Below are 12730 nucleotides of genomic sequence, written 5' to 3'. Positions count from 1 at the left end.
TTGTAAATGCTACAAAGAACCTAAGGCTCTGTCAGAGTTCTAGAAGCCACAGCTGAAGTACCTGACAGTGAATGATATCTGTAAAAGTTAAGATTGTTTTGTAAGAGATTCTAACTCTGTTCTTAACATTTCTGTTCCATAATGTCTCCAGCAGTGGAGATAAGGAGTGTAGCTTCTATGAAATAGAAAAGAAGGCAGGAGGCTTCTAGAGTTGCAAGATAGATAAATTTTATTAGTCAGACCTCACATTATTTTACTCTTTAAAAAATAATCTGCATTACAGTAATTAGAAGGTTCCCTCCTCCTATATGCTTGCTCATTTTTAAGACTGTCTGGATAGAGAATTTTTATTGGATTAATTTTGTGTTTTGTGGATAATCTTTTGTGAGACCATAGGTGCTCACAGGATGTTGTTTTCCACTTTTTGGCAACAGAAGCTGAAGTGGGGTTCTTAATTGCCCTGTAGTATGATTAGTAAGCTGTTCTGAATGGGTTTAGGAAATGTGCCAGTCTTGGAACATTGATGGTGCTGACAGAACTGAATTGATAGTGATACTGGCATGACAGTTCTAGTAGCAGTTAAGTTGTGCATGGATACATACTGTATAGTTGAAAACCTGTGATATATGGAGACCAGGTGTTAGAAAAGTCTAAGTGAAAATGGGTTTGTACTCACAACAGTGTGAGTACCTGTGAATGAAGGTGTAGTTAGAAGTGAATTTTTCTTACAGTTATTGATGAACAAGCTAAGAGGCAGCTGTGTATATAAAGGTGCATGAAAAAAGGACACATGACACTTGGAAAAAAAACCCCAACAAACTGACATGTTTTGTTTCAATTTCAGTCTAGAGTATGATTTGTCCAAGTGTCAAGCATTTTCCTATACAACCCAGGATATGACAGAAGACTGCAGTTGTATCCTCTTAGTAGGAACTTAGTGCCCTAAACATAAACAAGAAATTGCTAATCCCTTTTTCCATATCAATCTGTTTTACAGCACTAAATTTGGGAAAGAGGAAAGATCACAGCACAGATGAGTGGGAGACCAATGCAGTACATTGTGTACCAGTGTGTGTGGTACAGATCACTCAGAAATCTACTCCGTTATTCTCACAAGTATTCTCTCTGTTGTGTGGAATAGTGAAACAAATAAGATTTTCTTCTTCCCTGTCACTCTCCATTAACTTCTAGAGATGACAGATGCTATTACGTTACAGTCAAGAATCTTGATACATTTCTAAGTCCCACAATATGGAGGATCGCCTAATGTACTTACTATATTAGGGTTACATGGACTCTATATTTATTAACTAAAGGTGGCAAACATGTGGAAACAGTGCTGTCTCTTGCTCCAAATAGCCATATTTCAGCAGGTAAGGAGAAATATCAGCATTAGTACACCTGTGTATTAAGAAAACATATTCATTCCTACTGTGTGTAAATAATACATTGCTTCTCTGTGTGACAGAGGAGATGATGCTGCTGCTGCATGCATGTTTTCTTCTCTCTACCTGCCTAGGAAATAAACAGAAGTCTGGAATTGGAAATGAAAATATTACCACTGCAGTAGGATAATTACTTTGATACACATGACGGTGTAAGATTCTGTAATAAGGTGTCTGACAGTGATGTCCTTTCTTCGCAACAGATAAAACACAGGATAAAAAGAAATACTCAGCTACCCTGCCTCTGTTCAGGATTATAATCTTGTTTGGATGTGTATAGCATTGTTCAGATCTGTTGCCTCTCTCTGAGTATGAGCAATGGGCTTGACATGTATGCATGGAGGAGCTGTTTTGAGCTGAGTTTCTGGCTATTTGAAAATGTTGGCTGGCTGGTGAGGCAACTCTTGCATACAATTGATTGTAGACTGTTAACCTGTGCTCAGAAATCAATATTCATTTAACACCACATTTTAACAGACAAACGCAGTACAAACTAACAGCAGTTACACAGTGCACACATTTATATTCAGAATAAACAGGTTATGAGACGGTGCTTGGCAGAAGAGGAAGATGGGGCGAGTGGCTGGAAGGTGACAATGGTAACTTGAATATGTGGACAGATACAAGGAGATTCTTGCAACTATATGTCCCAGGGTTTGTGATCAATGCGCCTTCAAAGAGCCAAATGTATTCTCTAAGGGTTACAGAGATGATCTGTCCTGAGGCCAGGCATCATCTTTTGTTGGATAAGCCTAAATCTACTGGAGTTGAGCAGCATTCATCTTGAAAAACAACAAAACCCAAGTGTGTTGCTAACTGCGATAATGGATTATGTGTATGTTGAAAGAACAACAGAATGGAGCATAAACTCCAGTATAGTGTTCTTGATCTGGACTGGTATTTTTCATATACTTAAAAGAATGGATTTGAAAAGGGAACTGAAAGTAATCCAGAGATGGTGTTTACTGAGGACTTCACATCTATATTTATTAAGCTTTACTTGCAACCCACCCTGAAGCACAGGCTTCTAGTCTTTAGGATTATATGCTCTATGCCTTCATAGGCTTGAGAAATAGATATCAACAAAACTCATTAAGTGCAACAAGTCCAAGTGCAAGGTCCCACATCTGGTTTGGGGCAACCCTCAATATCAGTACAGAGTGGGGGAGTGAAATGGATTGAGAGTAGCCCTGCAGCAAAGGACTTAGATACATGGCTAGATGGAAAACTAGACGTGATTCGGTAAAATGCACTTGCAGCCCAGAAAGCCATCCTGCAGCCTGGGCTACATAAAAAGAAGCATGGCCAGCAGGCTGAGAGGCGATTCTTCCCCTCTACCCCAGCCCACCTCCCCACCTGGAGTTCAGCATTCCAACTCTGGGGCGCCCAGTACGTGACAGACATGGGCCTCTTCAAGCAGGTTCAGATGAGGCCATGAAAATTACAAGAGGGCTAGAACTCCCCTCCTATGAAGAAAGGCCAAGACAGTTGATGTGGTTTGGCCTGGAGAAGAGAATGCCCTGTGGAGATCTTGTTGTGCCTTTTCAATACATCAGGGGGATGATAAGCACTGAGACTTTTTTTTCAGGATCTCTAGGGACAGGATGTGGAACAACATTTTTATACCAAAAGAGGGTATGTTTAGATTGACTATTAGGAAAAAATTATTCCCTGTGAGGGTGGTGATGCACTGGCATAGATTGTCCAGAGAAGCTGTGCTTGCCCCATCCCTTCAAGTGTTCAAGGCCACGTTGAATGGGGTTTGCAGCAACCTGGTCTAGTGGAAGGCAGTCCCTGCCCGTGGCATGGGGGTTGAAGCCAAATGATTTTTTAAGGTCCCTTCAAACCCAAACCATTCAATGATTGTATGCCTGAGGAGGAGCTTCAGATGGTGGGGCGGTCGGAGACACTGTCAGATCATCCCTACCGTCAGAAACCAAACTCTGCACAAATTCTGAAAGAAATCAGACCTTTGATTTAACCTATTAAGCTGGAAGATTAACCTGTTACTTGGAATGTGTACACAGCAGAAGCAATGGTGAGAACTGTACCTGCAGAGCTCAGTGCAAACTGACAGGGGGAAAGCAGGGTGCAAGTATGTGGGAGGTTTCCAGTGACTGCCGTTCTGCGTTAGGGCCATTCCTCTTGTCTGCAAGCCTTCTGTTTCCCAAAGGTAAATCTGTATTGGGACATGCCTGGATGTAGAATAATATTAATAATATGGAAAGGAAAGATTCCTTTTATACCCAATTAATGTGGGCTAAGCAACAGGGGCAGGAACAGAGCCAGAGAAGGCCAGGAAGTAACAGCTCCAGAAAATACAGAGGAGGCCATAGGCATACTGCTCTGTTTGGAGCTGTCTCGTTGTGTCTTCCCTTCAGCCACCTAGGAAATAAAAAAGAGGGATGAATCCCAGTTAGACACATTTATGCTCAAACTTCTGGCTGCAGAACCTCTGGTTCTGAGCACTATTGTGAGACTATTGTAACTCCTGTGGCCAGACATACAGCCTCCTATTTTTGCTTGTCTGTGGAAGGACTAACTTAAGGCAGAGTAGTCCAGTGTTCTGCATGCACATGGCATTCCTTGGTTTGATGTCCAAAGTCACATATTTCCAGATCCAAGGTTTTTCAACTACTGTCTCTAGGCTACTTGACTCACTGCCTTGTGAGGGCAACAAAGCATTGCGTACCTGGGACATTGCCGAAGAGAGAGATGTGCTGGCACTGTCTCCTTGGAAGCTTAGGGAAGATGAATAAAATAAGTCTTCCTGTCTTTCTAGAGCTGCCTGCTTCAGGTGCATTTGAGACCAAATGGTATTTTCTGCAAACAGAAGTAAAGTAAGAGTCTTACTGTGCTTTTCTTGTGCACACCTTGGAGTCTAGTGAGCAGAAGTCTAGAGAAGCTATTTTTGGAAAGGCACTCACAGGCTGTGTGGTCATGATTTAGAAAATACATATTCTCTGTTTTCTGAATGGCCTGTCAGTTTGTGAGTTTACTTGTGACATTGAGCAGACTGCAAAAACAGTTTGAACTGTACTTGAAGACTTTTGGGTCCCCTCTGCAAATTTCCCAACTCTGTATTTTGTAAGGGGCAGGTTTGTAGTATCTCAGATGAGATGATTAAATTGTAGATGTGTCTGTAGTGCTGGGTGTAAGGCTTTTATATACTGTGGGAGGCAGGTTTAAGTATTAATCATTTATGTAATGATGCTGTTTTCTTTTATATCCTTTTAAAGCTTTTACAAACATAAAATATTTAAATCTCATTGAAGTATGTTGCTAAAACACTAGGGAAATAGAAGAAATACAGATTTAGGGTTGCATATAACAGGACTTTTGCAACTGCTATGCTGAATCTAGTAACAGGCTGCATCAGAAGCTACTTATCTTGACTGAGTAAATGAGGGGTGAGTACAGAAACAGGATAAGGAGGGGAATCCTGATCCCATAATCCTGGTGCACAAATGTGGTTACTCAGCAACCTATGGATACAGCATGTCTCATCTCCCCTTGGTGATGTTTTTGCAGTGCCCTTCATTTGAATGATGTTTGGAAATAGCTTCAAGGGTGTTCGAGGTGAACAGAAATGTTGCCAGAAGATACAGAAACAGTTCTTAGAGCAGATCCAGGCTGGTCCCACAGGTTGCAGAGGAGATCATGGATCATTGCAGAACATAGAACTATACACAAGAGCAATGCAACACAGAATCTTGAAACCACAGAATTTAAATTGCTCTCTGCTGAGCTGTTTCTCTGTGATGTGATTGATGCTTACCAAGACATTTGTTGCTCTCAAACATGCCGAGTATCTGGTCACACTTCTCCTTCTGGTTGCCACTGTTCTCACATGTACACCACAAGGAAACCTCCACGCTGGAGTTACTGACATAGTTGGGTGTCATGGGTGTGCCTGTCCCAAAACCCCAGATGAAAGAAGCATTATGAATCATGTTATACTGAAGGAAATGCTGCCCCGGAGGCAGAAGCCTTCCACTGTGATAAGTGTGTTACCCGGGCAATGTCAGGCTTGATGAACCTACCTGAAGTCTGCTGAGCTGTGAGAAAGTGTTGAGATTGCTACCCCTGACACAGGCACTCTGAGATGTATTGAGAACTGAAGCTGGTGCAAGCATTAAACTGTGATGTGTACACAGCAGATGTATTGGTGAGAACTGTACCTGCAGAGCTCAGTGCAAATTGATGGGGGGAAAGCAATGTAATGGTGCAAGCATTAAACTGTGAAGGATTTTTGTTTTAGGATGTGAAGGACTTGCGTGGACTCAGCTGACATATGGCAGCAAAAGGTACTCTTGCTTCTTGGGTAACTGGCAACACTGTGTAGGCAGGTGTCTTTTGACAAACAAATACTGTACACCTGTAGTATGCCATTCAGGCAGTGTTCATGTAGCTCAAAACTAGCAGAGCCATCTGGAAAAATTGAAGGTATAGTCTAGATTTACAGCTTCTGAGGTACTGCTGCTCTTTACATCCTCTTTTGAGCTACTCTGAAAATGTTTTAGTAGGTTGGTAGATAGTAAATAGTTAAAACTAAAGACGACCTTCCTTCTAACAGCTGGTAGTGCTATGTTCTGGCTGCCTCTGAGAACACAGTGCAACGCTAACAAGCCATCAGGAATCTAAAAGTCAGGCAGCGATGGAATGCTGTATTTAATCACTGCTGTGATGGGATGTAACTCCAGCATTAGGAATGACAATGACTTAGTTCAACAAGCCCACAGTGTGCTGTTGCTGAGGTACTTGGAGTGCTTCGAACCAGCTGATGATGCAGAGATGCCTACAGAAATCTCAGGCAAGGATGGGGCAAAGTACAGCAAAAAAATGCCATGGAAGAACTCTCTTTGGACTGCATTTACCTCTGAGGCAAGGGAGAGCACTAGCATCCATCATCAGTAAGGCACATTCACCAGTATACTGAGTGCTACCTCCTGCAGGAGACCAGAATGGTCCTTCACAGCATCAGAGAGTGCCTGCAAGCTTGTGGCCTGAAAGCATCTACCCTGTATCTTCCTGTGGATATCACTTACCAATCATCCCCATGTAAGCCTGCAGGCATGCAGCATGGTTGTGCAGAGAGCAGCCATCTGGAGATATGTCTACAGGTTGACAATTTTGTTGGAAGTCAGCCAGTCGGGATCTGTAGGAAGGAAAATGAGACCATCAGTTTCAATGTTGTTCTCTTGGATAACATCCTCTGCTGCCTGACCTACTTGCAGATATGGTCTTCTAAGCAGGAGTCCAGAAGCCAGAGGCAATTCGGTTTGGTGTTATACTGGAAAGAACAATCAGGAACAATAGTTTTACGGCGTCTTTCTCCACAAAATTCATCTTGACATGGACAGAACAGGATCCTTTTGGTGAAATCCTCAGGAACTTTCTCAAAGAAATTCCTTAGCCCTCTGTGGCACTTGCGCCGGTCACACACATCCTCACTTGCTGCTCCCTTGGTGCAGATGGAGGCATAGTCTGTGCGCAGACGAAAACACTTCTTGCTCAGATTACATATGTGTGTTGCTCTCAAACATGGATTTGTTGCATCTCCTGCTAACTGTGAGCCTATAGAGCCACAAGAAACACAAAAACAATGAAGCAAGTCTCCAGAAGAGATTTGGTATGGAAGCATGAGCACTCCTCTCTTGATGGTCAGATTTGAAAAATTAAAAACAACAAAGCAAACCAGTCCTTCTATGTGCCTGCCATATGACACCATGATTATACCAGTTACAAGAGAGTATTTTTTATACTAGGGTTCATAGTAGGGCGCTTGTTTTGGAATATGGATCATTGTGGGTTATTACCGATTTCATGGGCCTGCATCTGTGGCTTTATTTATGCATGGTAGGAGTGACAAATTTAGGCAAGTACCTAGAGCAGGCATTCCTCTGATTAAAGAGGCCATTACCCCAAATTGTTCTTAATAATCTTCAACCCATGAAAAGATAAGAGAGGGAAGCATTATATCATGTAACCATTACAATTCTTACCTGATACCAGAGCTGCCAGTTTATTATAATCTGTCTTCCAGTGTTCTTCATTTGCTGAATTCTCATAGGGAGAGGTCTCCAAATTGAGATAACCTAGGCAAGATACAAGATATTTAATGCAGTAGGAGATGGGAGAAATGCTTTATGACCAGATTTGTTTGTTTGTTTGCTTATTCTTAAATGGATATTCTTCTTATTTATGCCTGGTTCTTTCCTCAGGCTGGATTTCAGAAATGCTCTGTCTCACTCAAAGCCAAATGCCAAGAATGGTTCTTCTGGAAATGCAAAGCTATTACTGTATAAAACCTTCATTACATTTTGTCCAGCTGGAATTGGGTCTATCTAGTGATTTGGATTTTTCAGCTTCAGTAAGTGTCAGGAGCTGAGCAGCACAGGCAGGCTCTAGTGGGAGGTCAAGTAGAAGCATCCCACAAAAGAAAGCAGCAGAACACTTAGGGATGCTATGGCAATATGTGTCATAATCACATGTGTTTTCAGTGATGGATAGACAGGACCATTTTTAGGTATTTTTCACAGCACTAAATCTAACTATCTCAGTGTAGCTATCAGGTTTGCTGGTATATTTGAAGGGCTGGTCCCATACTAGATCAGTTTTTTCTGCTCGTCAGAGTAGTAATGAATTCCCTTTACTAGGAGATATGGTTCCAGAGCAATTACCTACAGCACTGAGAAGTGGACATTGACAGTTGTTTTCACCTAGGGAGCGGGGGTAAGCCTTACTAGTACCTTGTGAATTTATATTACTTCATCTCACCATCTGTCATGCTGGAGTGAACGGTCCAGAAAATGCGTAAGCAGTGCTCCTGTCTCTTCATGCGCCGGTGGCACTTGCAGTGCAGCAAAGAGCTGTTCCCAAGGTCAAGCTCTGCATTCAGACATCTGAGCCTGCTATCATGATCCAGTGAAAGGAGGCGAGTCTTGGCCAGGGCGCAGTTTTCCAGGGTCCTGTATGTGGCATTGCAGGTGGAGTCAGAGAGACATAGCTGCTCTGCCATGACACAGTCACTGCTGGGCAGAGCCATGAGGTCTCCTGATCAAGTAGAGAAAAGAGTGTTAGGGCCCCAGTCAAAATGAATGCCACACAAGCATCTTGTAATTGTTCTGCAGGGATTCTGTCTTCAACAAGGACTTCTTGCAAGAAACAGAACTTGTTGGGATCTTTCATGTGCAGTCTTTAAGGGACAAGAGCTGTCTCTATTTAGAAAAACAAAAGGATGAGTATAAATGAAAGAGGGAACAAAAGGTTAAATAAAAGCCTCCATAATAATTTTGTTCATCTTGGCGGGGATCAGGGATTGCTCTGTATTTTGGGGACCAGTAAATGCCTGTGAAAACTTGGGGTTGCTGAGGCCTGCTTTGAAGAGCTCTTCTATCTGGGCACGAAAACCACAGTGCAATAACCACATGGTAACACCACACTATGTACTGTGAGTACTGCTGCAATTACTAAAGTATATGCTGGTCATTAAGAGATGTAGCGAGAAAACCATTTGTAGGGTATAGAAAACAACTATTTTAATGAGCCTGAAGACTTAAGAATACGTATTCTTTGCACAATAAAATGAATCCTTAACAAAGGATGCAAGTAGCTTCATATGGAAGGGCTGATATGCAGTCAATTAAAGTACATAGAGCCCAGTCCCTAAAATCCCTGCCAAAAATGCAGATGAAGGCTTGGTCCATAAGAACCTCATGAAGTTCAACCAGTCCAAGTGCAGATGCTGCACCTGGATCAGGGCAATCCCAGACCCAAGTCCAGACTGGGAGATGAATTGAGAGCAGCCTTCTAGAGGAGCACTTGGGGATTCTCAGGGGTGAGCTGGTCATGTGCACTTGCAGCCCAAAAAGCAAATATGTCCTGAGCTGCATCAAAATCAGCATGGCCAGCAGATCGAGAGAGTAGATTCTGGACCCCACCTGCAGTGCTGCATCCAGCCCTGGGGCCCTCAGCACAGGAAGGACATTAACCTGTTAGCATGGATCCAGAGGAGGCCCAAAGATGCTCTGAGGGCTGGAGCACCTCCTGCTATGAGACAGATTGAGAGAGTGGGTGTTATTCAGCCTGAAGAAGGCTGCAGGGAGACCTCCACTGGATCCCCTTTCAGTACTTAAAAGGGACTTTTAAAAGAGGAGGGATAGCAACTTTTTATACAGGCAGATAGTGATAGGACAAGGGGGAACAGTTTTAAAATAAAAAGACAAGATTTAGATTAGATGTTAGGGGAAGAAGTTTTTTAGTCAAAGGGTGGTAAGGGCCTGGGACAGGTTGCCCCGAGCAGCTGTGGCTGCCCCATCCCTGGAAGTGTCCAAAGCCAGGTAGGAGGAGACTTGGGGCAACCTGGTCTAGTGGAAGGCGTCCCTGTCCATGGCAGGGGGGGTAGACCAAGATGATCTTTAGGGTTCCTTCCTGCTCAAGTCTTTCTATAATTTTATGATTATGTTGTTGTGGGTAGATGAATTCAGTCTGCAATCTTTCTTCATTTCTGCAGTATATGAATCTATGTTTATAGTACAATTACAATGAAGTCTTGAAACAAGACAGTTTCCTAATAAAATTTATAGGCTGGTATGTTTCTTCCCTTCAGGTCAATATTCCTTGGCTGGCTTTTGGAAGTGACTGTGCTGAGCCTTACATCTACCTTTAGTGTTCTTTGGGTACATCATGTTACCTATCATTCTCTTGTTCAGCAGGTGCAGTAATACTATTTCAGTCTGCCATCACTATAAATTAGGAGGAAATCTTGGTACAACTCACATTGCCCAGACTACCATCTTCCCCATGTAATTTGTTCTTCCACTTACTCATTTTTGCTAGCTGCATCATTTTATTTGCTGCAAGCAATAGAATGCCAGCCTGCTTCTCAAAGTTTCTACTTTCCCTACAGCTCAGTAATATTATCTAGGTACCTCTGTCCCACTTGTACAAGTTTCTTTGTTCTTCCAGCAACTTACTGTACTTTGTAATTCATCTGGTTCTTACATAGAGACTTGATTTTTCCAAACTCCCTGAAAAATCTCTAATCAGGAATCCTTTGTATCCAGCACAGTGGGTTCTGGTGAAGGTGCTCTAAACCTCAACTTTAAAACATTCCTCCTCTAAACACATCATTTACTGTCTGTGCATTGTTATAAGCCCTGAAGTTTGGCAAGCTGTTTAATTTTTTTTTTTATTTTGTCTTAGTAGTCCAGTAACAATGTGAAAGAATGGGAAAGCTAATTCTTTCCTAGATCTGTGGTCTAGGTTGCAGAACATGCTGAAGATGTATGTGTATTGGAATCCCATCTGTAGTTTAAAAAAGAAGTTAAAAGGTAATAACCAATTAACACATGATGCTTATTTATACCTTAGAAAAAAATTGATAGGTAATACAATACACCTTTATTCTCCCTTTTCAATGTCCTGTCATATAAATATGTCTATCTTGTTTCCCCTGTTGCACCATGCCATTTAAAGAGATGACAATTACAGAAGGGAACCTTTCCTTTATCAGTTACCAAAGAAGCGTTGGCATTTGGACATGGCAAATTGTGGGAAATCTTTTGCAATCTTTGGCCGCCAGTGGCTACTGCAGCATAAGCGCAGCAGCCCATCTTTTAGCAGTCAAAAAGTTGCAGCTTTTTCTGAGTGCAAAGCACCCCTAGACAGAAACTAGGAATGCATCAGAGCAGTTTCTAATTTCCTTATTCCTAGTCGCATCAACCCTGACGACTGAACAAGAGTTGAACTGGGTAAAGGAATAATTTCAATCCTCAGCTCTTGTCATTTGGAGGCAGAGTAGAACAATCAACTGCATCTCTGCAGGAGTTCCTTGGATTGGTCTTCGCAAACCGAGCCTAGTCTCGGAAAACCAGGGGCCTTAAGCATTTCAGAGGGCGAATGAATGGGGGATAGGTATCAAAAACTGCTCTGGGCGAACCCAGCGAGAGCGCGGCGCAGCCGGGACCAGCTCAGGCGAATGAGTCTCCGCATTGTGCCTATCCGGCCGCGTTCAGGGATCGGCTCCCGGCATCTCCTCTCGCCTTCTGACGCCTTGCCTCCAGGGCAGACGGTCCCCTCCCCAGAGCGTCCCTCCAGTTTGACCGCAACCACACCAGAGGTCCCCCGTTTCGGGCCAAAGCAACAGCCGCCTTTCCTCTGAATCGCGAATTCTTCCCCGCCGCCGGCGCGCGGGGCAGCTGGAGCCGGTGGCCGGGAGAGCCGCGCAGCTTTTGGGAGCGCCGCGCTCTGGACGCGCTCCGCGCCCGCCCGGCATCGGGGGAGCAGCGGTCAGCCCGGCGACCGCGACCCCGGCGTCGCCCCTGCAACCCGCGGCGGGACCGGCGTGCGAGCGATGCCGCTGTCTGCCCGCCGGGAGAGGGACGGGGTCTGCCGCCCTGCCCAGCCCGCCCCGCGCCCCGGGCGCTGTTACCGGCTCGGGAGAGAAGCAGCCCCAGGAGCAGCGCCGGCCCCATGCTGGCGGTCAGTGGCTCCGAGCGCCGGGGCTGCAGCTCGCATGCTGCGCGGCCCCGCCTCGGCGCTGCTGAGCCCGGCCCGCCCCGTCGAGGTGCGGGCAGCGAGCACCGCCCCCGGCCCGACCCACCGCGGGCCCGCGGCCCGCCCGTGGCGGCCGCAGCGGGCGGAGGGGCCGGGCGGTCGGCGGGCTGGAGCGAGTTGGGGCGAGTGACGGGAGTCATCCAGCGGCCGCTGTACCCGGGGCGATCGGGAAGCCGCTGCGCCCTCGGCCGGGCGGTGTGGGGATGCTTCAAAAGGGGCGTTTTGGAAGGGGCTGCGCAAGGGGTTTGTTTATTAGGATTACAAAGAAGAAGTTGACAATGGCCAGACAAAATCCTGTGTTTGAATAGAATTTATGCATCATGTATGAAGTGTATGAATATGCAACGGGCTATTGTTCTTAAGAGTTAATCCTTTGTTAGCAGGGGTCCTTTTTCGGGCTCGTGATGCCCAGAAAAAGGTACCTGGACGTCTGTAACTCTTTGTTTTTATTGACTCATATTGTCCTAATTCAATTTGTCCAAATTGTTATTACTCTAATTGTGTTACTATTTTTATAACCATTTTATTACTATTAAACTTTTAAAATTTTAAAAAACAAGTGATTGGCGTTTTTCACATTGATTGATAGCATACTTCAGTACTGAGACCAGAGCTGTGATTGCACACCCTCGGGGGCCTATTTGGGTAAAGGACAGTAAGTCTCCAACTTAGGAGAGTCTCCTTCACTCTGGAGGGATTGTTCTTGGAGGATACAGAGGCAGACT

At 44.4% G+C, this 12730-nt stretch overlaps 1 protein-coding gene across 1 annotated transcript; it reads right to left on the bottom strand.

Annotated features, from left to right (window-relative positions):
* Positions 1-226: 226 nt before the first annotated feature.
* GFRA3 (GDNF family receptor alpha 3) lies at positions 227-11992 on the bottom strand. The gene is made up of 8 exons (XM_058034700.1): positions 11881-11992; positions 8226-8501; positions 7451-7543; positions 6677-7022; positions 6494-6603; positions 5224-5358; positions 4138-4268; positions 227-3830 (listed from the first exon to the last, which is right to left on the bottom strand). The coding sequence occupies exons 1-8, from the start codon at positions 11921-11923 to the stop codon at positions 3696-3698; spliced, it is 1269 nt and encodes a 422-aa protein (XP_057890683.1). The 5' UTR covers positions 11924-11992; the 3' UTR covers positions 227-3695.
* Positions 11993-12730: the final 738 nt, after the last annotated feature.

This window comes from Melospiza georgiana, chromosome 15, assembly GCF_028018845.1.
Source record: "Melospiza georgiana isolate bMelGeo1 chromosome 15, bMelGeo1.pri, whole genome shotgun sequence".
NCBI lineage: Eukaryota > Metazoa > Chordata > Aves > Passeriformes > Passerellidae > Melospiza > Melospiza georgiana.
Note: the sequence above shows the minus strand (reverse complement) of the source record. Positions and strands in the feature narration are given on the sequence as shown.